The sequence below is a fragment of the Dendropsophus ebraccatus genome, chromosome 11, assembly GCF_027789765.1.
Source record: "Dendropsophus ebraccatus isolate aDenEbr1 chromosome 11, aDenEbr1.pat, whole genome shotgun sequence".
Lineage (NCBI taxonomy): Eukaryota > Metazoa > Chordata > Amphibia > Anura > Hylidae > Dendropsophus > Dendropsophus ebraccatus.
In genome coordinates this window covers 37,843,599-37,857,483 of record NC_091464.1, presented here as the reverse complement: position 1 = coordinate 37,857,483, position 13,885 = coordinate 37,843,599, and the positions used below count along the sequence as shown (strand labels likewise).

Genomic DNA, 13,885 nt, shown 5'->3' with positions numbered 1-13,885 from the left:
AAAAAAAAACAAAAAAAAAAACATTGAAACCGATCTGTGGTTAACCACATTTCTCTGTACGTAAAAAGTTTACATACTAAAACAAAAACCTTGAACCGAAATAGGAAAACGCAGTGTGAACCCAGCCTAAGTTTGCGTCTACTTAAGGCCCTATTACACTAAGCCATTATTGGCTGTATTTGTCCGATTATCGACCATTATGGCAAATTATCGCTATGTGTTATAAAAGGCCCCCACAGTGCTCCTCAACATCACTATGTGTGACCCCTGTATATCACTATGGCTGACCCCTCTGTATCACAGGTATCTGGCATTGTTAGCAGTGTTTCTTTAAGTATGGTGAATATTTAGTTAGAAACATAGAAGATTGTCAGCAGGAAAAGACCACCTGCTCCATCTAGTCTAGTTGTGAGTAGTTCAGGACATGGAGGCTGGAGACTGGCTGCATCCACTGCACACACAGGAGAAGCTGCTTTATATACAATATTCCTTTATTCACTCAGAAGTTGCACCATGATCATGTAGGACATTAGGGAGAAGCTGCTGAGCCAGTGTGATAAATAACTCCCCTGGTATATGACTGGCCATTTATGAAGGAGCAGGAGTCGGGAGTCGGTCCTGATTCAGGAGTCGGAGTTGGAGTCGGAGCTGCAGCTTACCGACTCCACAGCCCTGCGACTAGGATAGTAACGATCTGCTGCCGTCGCTCCATGCAATAGGAGCGGTGGCAGCAGACCGCCACTATCTCCTAAGGGCTCAGTGGACGATCGTCCTGCAGCTCCCCGCGGCCCCCCTGCACTTACGTGCTGACTGTCGGTGCATGTAATAGCGTCAGGTCAGCGCTCACTTTCTCCCTATGTAATAGGGGCTTTAGATTCCTTCTTGGTGCTTGCATTGGAATATGCTATTTTCTCTTTAACTTTTTCTGTAAAATTGTGTGTTGAGCTGTAAATTATACATATTGGGAAGAGTTTATTGTTTTATTTAGTATATTTTTACTACTAGCAATATAGAGAAAAAAGGGGGGAAAAATACACAATACAATTTCATATACTTTTAATTCAATTTTGTCTTATATTGCAATGAAAACGTAGGCCAACAACTTCTGTGTGGAGTTTGTATGTTCTCTCTATGTTTTGCTTGGGTTCTCTCCAGATTCCTCCCATAGTCCAAAACCTACTGATTATTTACCTTCCTGTAGGATTGGCCCCAGTGTGTCTGTGTAAGAGATAAGGAAATTAGATTGTGAGCCCCATTGAGACAGTTTGTATGAATGCTGATAGTCACTGGATAGCAATAAATAAAGCAAAGAAAAAGAACACACACACATATACACCTACTTTAGTAGTCTGCCAGAAGAGAGTGGAGGAGATTAGACAGAAATGGATTTTCTGCAACACTTTTACAAGGCTGTTTAAGAATAATTAGGGCACATGAGCATGATAGAGGGGTTTCCCCTAAAGGCCCTATTACATGAAGCGATTATAAACATATTTGGCCTATGTCTGCCGTTACAGACGATAATCGCTTTGTGTAACAAGAAGACAACGATAAGCCAACATGCACAATGTCGTCTGATGCTTGTCTTTCAACAGGCTGAAACGCAAATGATCAGCCTAGCAACGATCTGCTGCCATCGAGCGGCAGTGGTAGACCGCCGATATCTCCTATGGGCTGTCTGGAAGATCTGACGATCGCCCGGGCAACCCCGCCCCCCCCCCCCCACACACACACAGTGTATATATATATATATATATATATATATATATATATATCATTAGCCTTCTGAATGCCTGTTCAGTCACAGATCATTCCTGAGGTAAGGGCACACAAGCTGTGACACTGGATCCGTTGTTTAACAGTAGGAATGCTATGTGAGCAGAGCAGTAAATGCCTTCTTTTTCTTTGCCTTTGTGATGTTAACTTAGCAACTATACTGAAAAAAAACCCGGCAGTGATCTGTCATATCGGCCTTAAACCCAAACTCTCATTATGGCCTATAGCAGGGATGGGGAACCTTTGGACCTCCAGCTCTTGCAAAACTACAATTCCTATCATGCCTGGACAGCCAAAGCTTTAGCCCACAGTGGAGCAGGGGAATCCCCCAGGTGGGCCCTACCCCATAGTGGGCCCCGGACCCTGTTTAGCAGCTCCAGGATGACATATAATCCTTCAGCATTGCTGCACACGCCTGTGAGTTAAGTGCACTCATTTGTAACGCCCCCTCTTAGACTCTGTTCACACGGAGCAAAACTGTCGGAATTCCGCGGCGGAGGATTTCTGCCAGCCTCCGTGTCATAATGACATTCTATGGGAGGCTCGCGCGCCTCCTCTCTCCGCACTGAAGAATGGACATGTTTATTCTTCAGCACGGATAGTGGAGGCGCGCAAGCCTTCCATAGACTGTCATTATGACACGGAGGCTGGCGGGATTCCGCGGCAGAGAATTCCGCCAGTTTCGCTCCGTGTGAACGCCGCTTATATGCAAACCTGCTGACAAGTTACTGGCAGTGAGCTACCATTACTGGTCATATACCTAGCTCTGTGCAAAGTCTCTATAATAATGTGAAAGGTTTGGCACTGGTTATATCTGGTTGGACGCCTAGAATTAAATTCCCTGGTGGGCCCAAGGTACCCCAGTCCGACACTGGTCATATGTAAGCGATCCTGCTGAATACAATAATAGAGCTTGCTATGCAGTCCTGACTGTCAAAAAGCAATTAAGCCTAATGGTAAAGAACAAAGGATCAGCTGGCGCCTTTACCAAATAGGCCAAAACCTGATGGACCTCATTACAAGTTAAGGCCCCCATACACTTTCAATAACTGACAGTCCGTCTTCCCCATTCCTGTATTCTCTATGGGGAGGGGAGTGGTAAGCCACAGTGATTTTCCATAATGGCCAACATCGGTGGTTGTACAAAATGGCACCATACACCTTAGATTGACGGCAGAATGCACAACGGTCGGCCATGCCATTCTATGCCGCTCCGCTTTGGGTGCCTGGAAGTGCTTCACTACAGTAAATTTGCTCATCCCTAGATGGGACTTGATGATCTGCTGGCATATTCTGTATCATTTTGCTAACCAACAATGTACTGGAGTTTTTTTGGATATATTTTTTGTATATATGCCTCTACTCTAGCTTCATACTTGTGCCTGTCCAGACCTAATATATGTTCAGTGTGAATAATACTTCATCAAAGATCAGCCATAAATATATAAATAGATCCTGCATTACTGAGAATAGCTGCTCCACTGTTATGTAAGCATCAGAGGGATTCCAGGAAGAAGAGCTGAAAATAGCTTCTCTTTGATCTCACAGCGGTACAACACGAAGGAGAGATGACCTAGTCCAAGGAGCAGACAACCAGATAATATTGTCCGTTGTACAGTTTGGCAACTATCGGTTTTAAAGGAGACAAATTCCTGTCATTCGTGTATTTGAGGAATGGGTTTTAAAAGCAGCAAAGGGTGAGATTATAGAAGGGTCTGGTGGCATGCGGCTGGAATGCATTGGGAAAGGAACATACAGTTTGCAGTTAGCTGCACATCCGGCACCTATAGGATCCTCTTACCCAGCAAAGATGCAAACAAGCAATGATCGGCGACACAACCACAGTGGCCGGGCCGCAGGCACAACCCTTTTATCGTTTATGCGGCCATGGGAACTGACAGCACAGATATGCAAATATCGGTTTCTAGATCACACATGCAGTGCATACATACCTTCTGCGCTGCTGTGTGATTTGGCAGATCTCCTGACCTGCTGTATATTCAGGTGGCCCCATCTCCTCCAGCTGTCAATCATTCTGGAGGAGGTGGGACCTAAAGATACTACCAGATAATAGCATGAGAGAGCCAGAGAGCGGGATGCCAGATCACACAGCAGTGTACTAGGCATGTGTGCACTGTGTGATCTCCAGATCTCCTGACTTGCTGTATATTCAGGCAGCCCCACCTCCTCCAGCTGTCAATCATTCTGTAGGAGGTGGGACCTAAACATACTACCAGAGAGTAGCATGGAAGAACCGGAGAGTGGGATGCCAGATCACACAGCAGTGTACTAGGTATGTGTGCACTGCTTGGGTGATGTGAAAATTGACAGCACAGTTCTATGCATTTCCCTGCTGTCAGTTTCCTTTTGCTATTGTCTTCACATCTCCCGTTTACACAGGACGATGTGCGACCAATAACAAAAAATTGTAAAGCCTGCTCTAAAGATGGGATCAACTAAGGATCGGGCATTTTCCCACTCCTGTCAGTTTTACAAGGGCCGTTTATTGGCCAAAAGAGCATTTTTGTTTTGCCGTCACATTGTCCACTAACCCCTTCCACCAGTTGTGTCATCCAGCCATATATCTCCCTACTTAGTGGAAATAACTTGCTGCTTAAAGGGGTACTCTGGTAAAAATGTTTTTTTCTTAATCAACAGTGGTGTAGGATAGATGTAGACTATAGTAATAACTTGTTACATTCCGGGATCTTTATTCCATAAGACATTGCTGTCATCTCCAGGAAGAAGGAAATAACTGTGTATTGATGTAACCCTTCCAGGTCACATATTGTTGCTATTACAGCCTGGGAATTACAGTTTTTCTCGTGGAACTCACTGTGAAGTAAGAAAAACCACAGCTTTCCTAATGTACGTTTCTGCTAAAAAAAAAAAAAAAATTAAAGAGGAAGCTTTTTCTGTATGGACATTTAGATCTATGTTTTCTGCTCCTGCCCCACCCCCATCACCTGGAGGGCCCCATGACAGTTTTACTGTATACACGATTTGACAATGTTCACGTGCACAGTTATGTAATGACTGTCATGTCTGTTCACATTAATTTAGGTTATTTTATTAGCTTTTCAGAAGATTTCTGTAATAATATTTTGTATTGCTTCTTTTAGAACCCGGTTACTGGACTACTGCCTGCCAGCAATGAACAAAAAGATGCCTGGGTCCGGGATAACGTCTACACCATTCTTGCTGTTTGGGGCTTGGGAATGGCATACAGGAAAAATGCTGACCGAGATGAAGACAAAGCCAAGGCGTACGAATTAGAGCAGGTAAATACATATTCTACAGAAACAGCCAAAAGGAGCTTGAGGGGATTATCTGGTCTTTGGAAAATGATGGTGTATTAGGGCCGTGTTACATGGCCCGATGACTTCATGTAAGCGAGCGGCGATCTGCTAGATCAGCGCTCGCTTACTGTGCCCATATATAGCACGATAATCGTGCAGTAAGGACTGCACAGATATTTTTAGCGATGTCCATGCAGCCCTTGAAGTTATACATACCTGTCCACACCCCCTGATGTCCTTCTAGCTTCAGCCACTTCTCGCAGTGTGTAAAGTGATAGGCCGCTCAGCCAGTCACCAGGACAGTGCCGCGGCCAGTGATTGGCTGAACGGCCTGTCCCTTCAGACACTGCGGGGAGTGGGCAGAAACTAGCAGGACTATCAGGGAGTGTGGACAGGTATGTATAACTTTTTTATTTTTTTACACAATCATCAGCCGTCGGCCGCGCATTGCTAATACACATTACGCACCCGGCAGCCGATGATTTTAGGTCCAGACCTAAAGACACAATCAACCAATGATCGTTGTCATCGGCTGATCATTATCTTGCTCATGCAAGAAATGGCAATGTAATAGTGTGAGGTTTTTCTTTACCTGCGATCCCACTCCACCATAGAACAAGCCGTCTGTTGCATCCATATGTCATCTCTGCCTTTTTTGTTACCATCTTTTACTCTTTTTTTTTTTGTCAGGAAGGAAGAGACGTGGTATAACTACAGTCAAATATACTACAGTAAAATAGGTATAAAATGTGGGCGTATTCTCAAATCTAATAATGTACTACATTAAAGGGGTACTCCTGCAGAAATGTTTTTCTTTCAAATCAACTGGTTTCAGAAACAGGAACTGTCCAGAGCTGGAGAGGTTTTCTATGGGGATTTTCTGCTGCTCTGGACAGTTCCTGACATGGACAGAGGTGGCAGCAGAGAGCACTGTGTCAGACTGTATGCAAAACAAGAGTCCGTGGAGCCTCAGTTACGAGTCTCAAAACACGGGATAGCCAGATATCTCTAGCCTGTTGCCAACGGGGTGCCTCCATGATGGGGAGAGCACCACACCACCCTGATAAATAACCCCTTAAGTCCCACTCGGTTGCGAGTATTGGAACATAGACAGGGAAACAACAGGGTGGCCCCTTTTGTCAATGTCTAACTCAAGGTGCGAGTATTGCGATCATGACAAGGGCTTGCAAAGGCAGGCTTCCACCCACAGACAGCCGTTTCGGGGTTTTTGCCCCTCGTCAGTGTGGGGTAGGATTCTGGCTAGTTGGGGCAATGAAAAATCAACCAACAAAACACAGTGATCACTGAACTCAAGGAGAACAGCGAAAAAAATTCCAATGAAGTACTCAATCAAGAGTCTCCACTGATGCCCCCAAAAATTTAAATATGCAAAACAAGAGTCCGTGGAGCCTCAGTTACGAGTCTCAAAACACTGTGTCAGACTGGAAAGAAAACAACATTTCCTGCAGGACATACGGCAGCTGATAACTATGGGAAGACTGGAGATTTTTGAATAGAAGTAAATTACAAATCTATATAACTTTCTAAAACCAGTCAATTAAAAAAAAAAAAAGAAGAAGATTTTGGCCGGAGTACCCCTTTAAAGTTTAGGGAAAACTGCTGCCTGTGCACACAGTACAGAATATGTCCTTTTTAACTTTTATATTCATATTTTGACTGCACTTTCAATGCAATTTGTTTTATGTTTTGCTCCATGGGGAAAATTCTCAATAAGAAAATTACTGTAACTTGCAGTTCTCGTCAACAGAAAATTGTTCTATAAAATAAATGCAAAGAGATCACAGTTACAAATGTAACTTAGCAGCCTGGGCTAAGCTATACATTCTTTTTGACACCATTCCGACGTGTAGTAATTGATATGTTTGGCCTTTCACCATGAAAGAAAATACGCCTTATGGTTTGTGACTAAGTATTTCCCCCTAACCTTCCAATGTCCCTCCAGTGTGCCTCCAGTATAGCGCTGTTGATAGTGAACAAGATTTACTGTCCTGTTACAATGGCTCCTGTCAAGGGGTGGGATATATTAGGCTGCAAGTAAGCAACCCTTAAAGTTGATGTGTTGAAGGCAGGAAAATGGTCGGTCTAAATGACTTTACAAGGGCTAAACTGAGATGGCTAGACAACAGGGTCAGAGTATCTGCACAATGGCAGGTCTTGTGGAATGTAAAGTATACCTATCGTTAAAAAACCTTTGACATGTCCTAGACACATGTCACGTGTTTGGAAAGGTCAGTGAAGTGTGCGGCTGAGTGCTTCCTCCCTGTCTCCTTATCTTGGTGCAGGAGACTACTATAAATGTCTCCTGACACAAGGACAGAGAGGGGAGAGAGTGCAGTTAGCGAGTGCTTCTCACAGCACTATCACTGGGGTCTCTAGGACATGTCTGTATCTTTATAAATAGAGTACCCATAACAGTACTTCATTGTAGCCTGTCACTTAAAGGAGCCCCCGTGCCGGGTGACTCCCAAGCCTCCCAAGCCCCTGTTAGAGCCCCCTATACTCACTTGATCCCGCCGGGTCCCACTTCCTGAGCCGGTCGGGTCACGGAGATATCAGCGCCCGAAGCCCAGCGCGCGCGCTGACAGCAGGGGGATCTAATGGGGGGTCGGGAGCCTGTCACCCTGGCACGGGGGGGGGGGGGTGTGACAGGTCCTCTTTTGGTGTAAGGATTGAGGCTAGGGATGAACCCGAACCCGAGGCTCGTACGAACCCGAACTCTCGGAAATGATTCCTGCTGTCTGCCCGCTCCGTGGAGAGGGTGATTACAGCGGGAGGACCACCTGGAAAACTGGGATACAGCCATAGCCATAGGCTGTATCCCAGTTTTCCAGGCGGTCCTCCCGCTGTATCCACCCGCTGCACGGAGCGGGCAGACAGCGGGAATCTGATGCCGTGCATTCAGGTTCATACGAACCCGAAGCTCGACAATTTCAGACCATCCTTAATTGAGGCTCACATGCATCCTTTGGCACAAATCATCCCAATAAGCTCACCCGTCCACTCCTTAGCATTTTTATCAGTTTTTTTTTTTTTTTTTACCATGGTGTGTAACAGTGACAGCTAATGGGAATGACAGTAAATATTGGATGTTACATCTTCCTTTCTGACACAATGACACAGAAATGCAAGATATAATGCCATTGAAATTAGTGGATTCTCCCATTTTCATAGGTTTCTGATGAAAGTTGACAAATAGAAACAACAGCATACAGATAGGTGTGAAAAGAACTGAATGTACAGTATTAATATTATGTTATGTTTCCTTTTCCAGAGTGTCGTGAAGCTGATGCGTGGTGTCTTACATTGTATGCTTAGACAGGTAATATATAATCTATCATATACAATTCATTACGGTCAAACAGACATCTGGCTTAGAGACTTCCATACCTTGGGGATCGCCAAGACTAGAGATGAGTAAACCGGGTTCGGGTTCGAGTCGATCCGAACCCGAACGTTCGGTATTTGATTAGCTGGGGCTGCTGAACTTGGATAAAGCTCTAAGGTTGTCTGGAAAACATGGATACAGCCAATGACTATATCCATGTTTTCCACATGGCCTTAGGGCTTTATCCAACTTTAGCAGCCACCGCTGGTCAAATGCCGAAAGTTCGGGTTCGGATGGACTCGAGCATGCTCCAGGTTCGCTCATCTCTAGCCAAGACCCATCCTTATAGCCTGTAATTACATCATAATGCCGGCTCTGGTATTATAGTCTGGCCATACATGCTATAGAGGCTTTTATTATAGTGGTATATGTTAGGTCAACCAACAGTGTCTGAAAGTTTATAATCGCATGTCTTTGTACCCAAGCTTCAACTATATGGAGTTCATATCCATTTGTGTGAGAGCTCAGCTGTCCAATGTCATGACCACTATAATCTTGAGAATGTATAGATAGACAGTTAAAAATAGATATATAGTCAAACATGGGAGCATACATCGCAGCTGTGGGACTTGAAACACGTAGTGAGTGGATCCAGAAGAAGTCAGCTCTTTACATTTTGTAGTGGCTGTGCTGGGTTACTGAAGCTCAGCTCTAATTGATATGAATAGGGGCTGAGCTGCAGTAACCTAGCACAGCCTCAATGCAATGTACAGGCTATGCTCACTGCATACAGCTTCATTGGAGATACCAGATTCCACCAACCCACAGATCAAATATTATTTTGTCCAGGAAATGTTATTGTTACTTTAAGGCTATGTTCACACAACGTACATTTTCGTAAAATTACCTCCGCTGTGCCACGACCATGATTATTACGGAAATATACGTTACCTTTCCCTCTATGGGATCCCGGCCAGAGCGTATACACATGGTATACGCTCCGGACGGGATCTTTTGCGGCTTCGCAAACAACTGACATGTCAGTTTTCTGCGGCCGTTATTCATTGAATAGCCGTTGTAGAAAACCATGTCAGTGCACATTGTGGAGCGAGCAGCTCCGGCCGCTCGCTCCATAGTGTGCTGTGGGGAGTTCTGATGCGGGCGCACACTGATGCACCCGCATCAGAACACTGCGGCCAAAAAGATCATCAGACGATCTTTTCAGAGACTGGCCGTTCCATTACAGCGTCTGCACATGGCCTAAGCATTTAATCATTTGCTTTTTTGTTTTAGGTTGAAAAAGTGGAAAAATTCAAACATACACAGAGTACAAAAGATTGTCTTCACGCAAAGTACAATACGGCTACGTGTAGCACTGTCGTAGGTGATGATCAGTGGGGACATCTTCAGGTCGATGCTACCTCATTGTTTCTCTTGTGTCTAGCACAGATGACAGCTTCAGGTAATGTGGAAAAAGAATGTTAATGTACCTTTACACTCATTTAGATTTAAAATCAATTAATAAGTAAATGTTGAAGCAAAACTTATAATTTTATTTTCAACCCAAGAAATCTTAGGCTAGCTTCACAACATGTTTCTGAGTACTGAATATGCTTGTCATATGCATTGGTAAATCTCATATACAGCACATTTATCTATAGACTCCCATCACCTGACAGTGCCCGAAAAGTGTCCTGTTGGCCTCCCTCCGTTCTATTGGCTTCCAATACAACAGTGTATTACACAGTGTTAGGCTAGGTTCAGGCTATGTTCACACTACGTAAAAGTACGGCCGTTGTTGCCGATGGCAACAACGGACGTACTTTTGGCGCGGTGGAACAATGCCTTACTTTCAATGGGATCCCGGCCGGAGCATATACACATCATATGCGCTCCAGCCGGGGTCCCGTACGGGGCCGTAAATAACTGACATGTCAGTTTTCTGCAATGAATTGCGGCTGTAGGAAACCCTGTCAGTTCACACTATGAAGCGAGCGGCTCCGGCCGCTTGCTTCATAGTGTGCAGGGGGAAGCTCTGATGCGGCGTTCACTGATGCGCCCGCATCAGAGCTTTGCGGCCGGACAGATCATCCGGCCGGTACTTAAGTACCAGCCGCGATGATCCGGGCAGAGACCGGCCGGGGTCACGGAACGGCCGATCTTTCACGCTGTGTGAACATAGCCTCACACTGCGTTTTCAGCATCCGTTTAACAAATCCGTTTTTTTTAACGTTTAAAAAAGTAGTGTCAACAGTACTTTATTGTGCTTAAAAAAACGCATCCGTTTGGATCCTTTTTTTTTTTTAATAATGGAAGTCAATGGAAAAACGGATCAAAAACGGATGCACACAAATGCATCCGTTTTTTGCAATCCGTTTTTTGCAAAAAACTGATCCGTTTAACGTATGCTGAAAACGCAGTGTGAACCTATCTAGTGTGAATCTAGTACAAATACGTCTATGTTGCAGTATACTTTTTTTTAACATGGGATGTTATGTATGATGAGTCTGAGAGTCCTTCAACATAAACCTCCACCAGACCCCAACATAATCCTCTACCCGACCTAGCAACATCATGGTGTGAAGTGCCTTATAGATTCTTTAGTCTTTGAGATTTTCCAGGATGGTTATCTTATTAATGTTTTTTTTAATAATTACAAAGTAACCACCTTCCAGTCTTAAATATTGTTACTGTTTCACCAAAATGAGCCATCCGTACCTTGTGACACAACCATGAGACTCTGTTAGGTTACTGGTGTGCAATATGGCATCAGGACATCTCAGTCTGTTTCCATTTACATTTAGAGAGAAGCTAATACTGTTACTCGAATAAAGTTGTCATATTTTCTGTTGTTGGATTGAGAGACTGGAATACTGGATTAGCAAGCATTAAGCAAGAATTCCAGCCCATCATATGGCAAGTGTACGAGTCCCACCAAACAAAGATGCAAAGACATTCATTCTCATTCAGGCACACATAAAATAAATTGGTTTTCTGTGCAAGGTTAAGTAAGGCTGGGTTCACACTATGGGGGAGATTTATCAAACATGGTGTAAAGTGTAACTGGCTCAGTTGCCCCTAGCAACCAATCAGATTCCACCTTTCATTTTCCAAAGAGTCTGTAAGAATGAAAGGTGGAATCTGATTGGTTGCTAGGGGCAACTGAGCCAGTTACACTTTACACCTCCTATGGTTTTGCAGTCTGTTATTGCAATCAATTTTGTGCAAAAAAAAAAAAACGTATGCATTTGTGTGCATCCTTTTTAATCCGTTTTTCCATTGACTTCCATTATAAAAAAAAAACGGATCAAAACGCATCAGTTTTCTTTTAACGTACACAAAAATAAAGTCAGCTGCATTTTTGTGTACATAAAAAAAAACTGATGCGTTTTGATCGTTTGTTTTTTTTTTTTAATGAAAGTCAGTGGAAAAAATAATGCACACAAATGCATCCATTTTTCCATCCCTTTGTTTTGCAAAAACGTAGTGTGAACCCAGCCTTACAAAGGTTATAAAGAAATTAGGAAGACTTTAGTTGTTCTAAGTATAGCTGGCAACATCTCTACATTACTATACAGACACTTCATTTCCTATTATGTTTACCTTTGGAAAGGCCAAGAATGTAAAGTGAGAATATTCAGATGGCAGGTTGACTTAAAGCTAAACAGAAGACACGTGTATGTCGAAATAAAACCATGTGCCACTTTGTACATTTTAGGACTCCGCATTGTGTTTACCCTGGATGAAGTGGCCTTTATACAGAATCTTGTGTTTTATATTGAAGCTGCTTATAAAGTTGCTGTAAGTTGATCATTTTAAAACGTTAAAAAAAAACCTTTAAAATGTATAACCGAGATGTTTGATCAGTAGGATTTTTATAGATTTAATATAGTACAGTGATCCCTCAACTTACAATGGCCTCAAGATACAATATTTTCAACATACAATGTTACTTTCTAAATCATCGTAACTTGAGACTAAACTCAACATACAACATACAATGCTAAGGACAGTCAGGATCTGCGGCATAGGTAAAAAAAAAAAAAATAGATCATCGACCAAGCAAACTGGCCATTTTACTGGTAAAATCCCAGTATTGCTGAAGTGGATGCAGTGATTGGCTGTCTAGCATCTCCTCACTACAGTACAGTGTGATACTACATGTCCTGTACTGCTGTGTGTGTCTAGTATCTCCTCTCTACAGTACAGTGTGATACTACATGTCCTGTACTGCTGTGTGTGTCTAGTATCTCCCCTCTACAGTATAGTGTGATACTACATGTCCTGTACTGCTGTGTGTGTCTAGTATCTCCTCTCTACAGTATAGTGTGATACTACATGTCCTGTACTGCTGTGTGTGTCTAGTATCTCCTCACTACAGTACAGTGTGATACTACATGTCCTGTACTGCTGTGAGTCTAGTATCTCCTCTCTACAGTATAGTGTGATACTACATGTCCTGTACTGCTGTGTGTCTAGTATCTCATCTCTACAGTACAGTGTGATACCACATGTCCTGTACTGCTGTGTGTGTCTAGTATCTCCTCTCTACAGTACACTGTAATACTACATGTCCTGTTCTGCTCTTTACCTGAGGACCTTATGGGACCTTATGTAATCTGTACAGAACCCTGAACACGCTTCCATCTTCTACATAGAAAGTGATATACAGTCTCTAGTCGCTGTTTCTGACTGTTGTATGTAAGGATTTGTTTTACCTAGATTAGTTATCTGCTTATTTTCCTTGAGAATTTTGGTCTCAACATACAATGGTTTCAACATACACTGGTCGTACTGGAACCAATTAATATTGTATGTTGAGGGACCACTGTATATGTATTAGACTTATACTGCATTGGAGAGCAATCATTACCACTCTATGTGATCCATTTACTGTACATGTTCCCCTGGATATTCAATTTTTCCTGGTAATGCTGTGCCCTGTATATTTCCATTCTGCTTTACATAGTCATTCTCTGATGGTTGCTTTGTATGTTGTGGTTTTCAGGATTATGGAATGTGGGAGCGGGGAGACAAAACAAACCAAGGAATTCCTGAACTCAACGCAAGTTCTGTTGGGATGGCCAAAGTAAGATGCGTCCTGTAACATATTACCAATTCAGTGTGCTGAAATAGGGCTTAATGGCCAATAAAAAAACTGTTAAAAACATGGCCCAAACCAGTTCATTGGTCCAAGCCAAGTCACCTAGTTTGGGACACTTTTAATTGTCTAGTCTGCTATTGGGGCAATTTAAATTAATGGCGCCCCTGCTGTACACCACCACAAATGTCACCCCCTCCTTCGCAGGGTGCATAAACATGGTGTGAACTTAGAATTTGCTTGTGGGTGACTGTTGCCAAAATATGGCATCCTTTACAAGCATCCATTTAACAGAGCTTCCTATGGCAAAGATGCACTGACCTCCGTTCTTTTCCCCTCCTGGGCTCCATCCAGAGAAGTGGT

At 43.4% G+C, this 13,885-nt stretch overlaps 1 protein-coding gene across 4 annotated transcripts in view; it reads left to right on the top strand.

The window, feature by feature from the left end:
* Positions 1 to 13,885, top strand: part of PHKA2 (phosphorylase kinase regulatory subunit alpha 2) — an 87,339-nt gene that overhangs the window by 21,113 nt on the left and 52,341 nt on the right. For 3 of the 4 annotated variants that reach the window (XM_069946100.1, XM_069946099.1, XM_069946098.1), the window contains exons 2-6: positions 4,899 to 5,057; positions 8,368 to 8,415; positions 9,715 to 9,883; positions 12,140 to 12,222; positions 13,430 to 13,510. In XM_069946100.1, the coding sequence (XP_069802201.1) occupies positions 4,899 to 5,057; positions 8,368 to 8,415; positions 9,715 to 9,883; positions 12,140 to 12,222; positions 13,430 to 13,510 (540 nt within the window). Of the gene's footprint in view, positions 1 to 4,898; positions 5,058 to 5,765; positions 5,816 to 8,367; positions 8,416 to 9,714; positions 9,884 to 12,139; positions 12,223 to 13,429; positions 13,511 to 13,885 lie in introns of those variants that run through there. The other variant, XM_069946102.1, reaches the window with a different exon arrangement.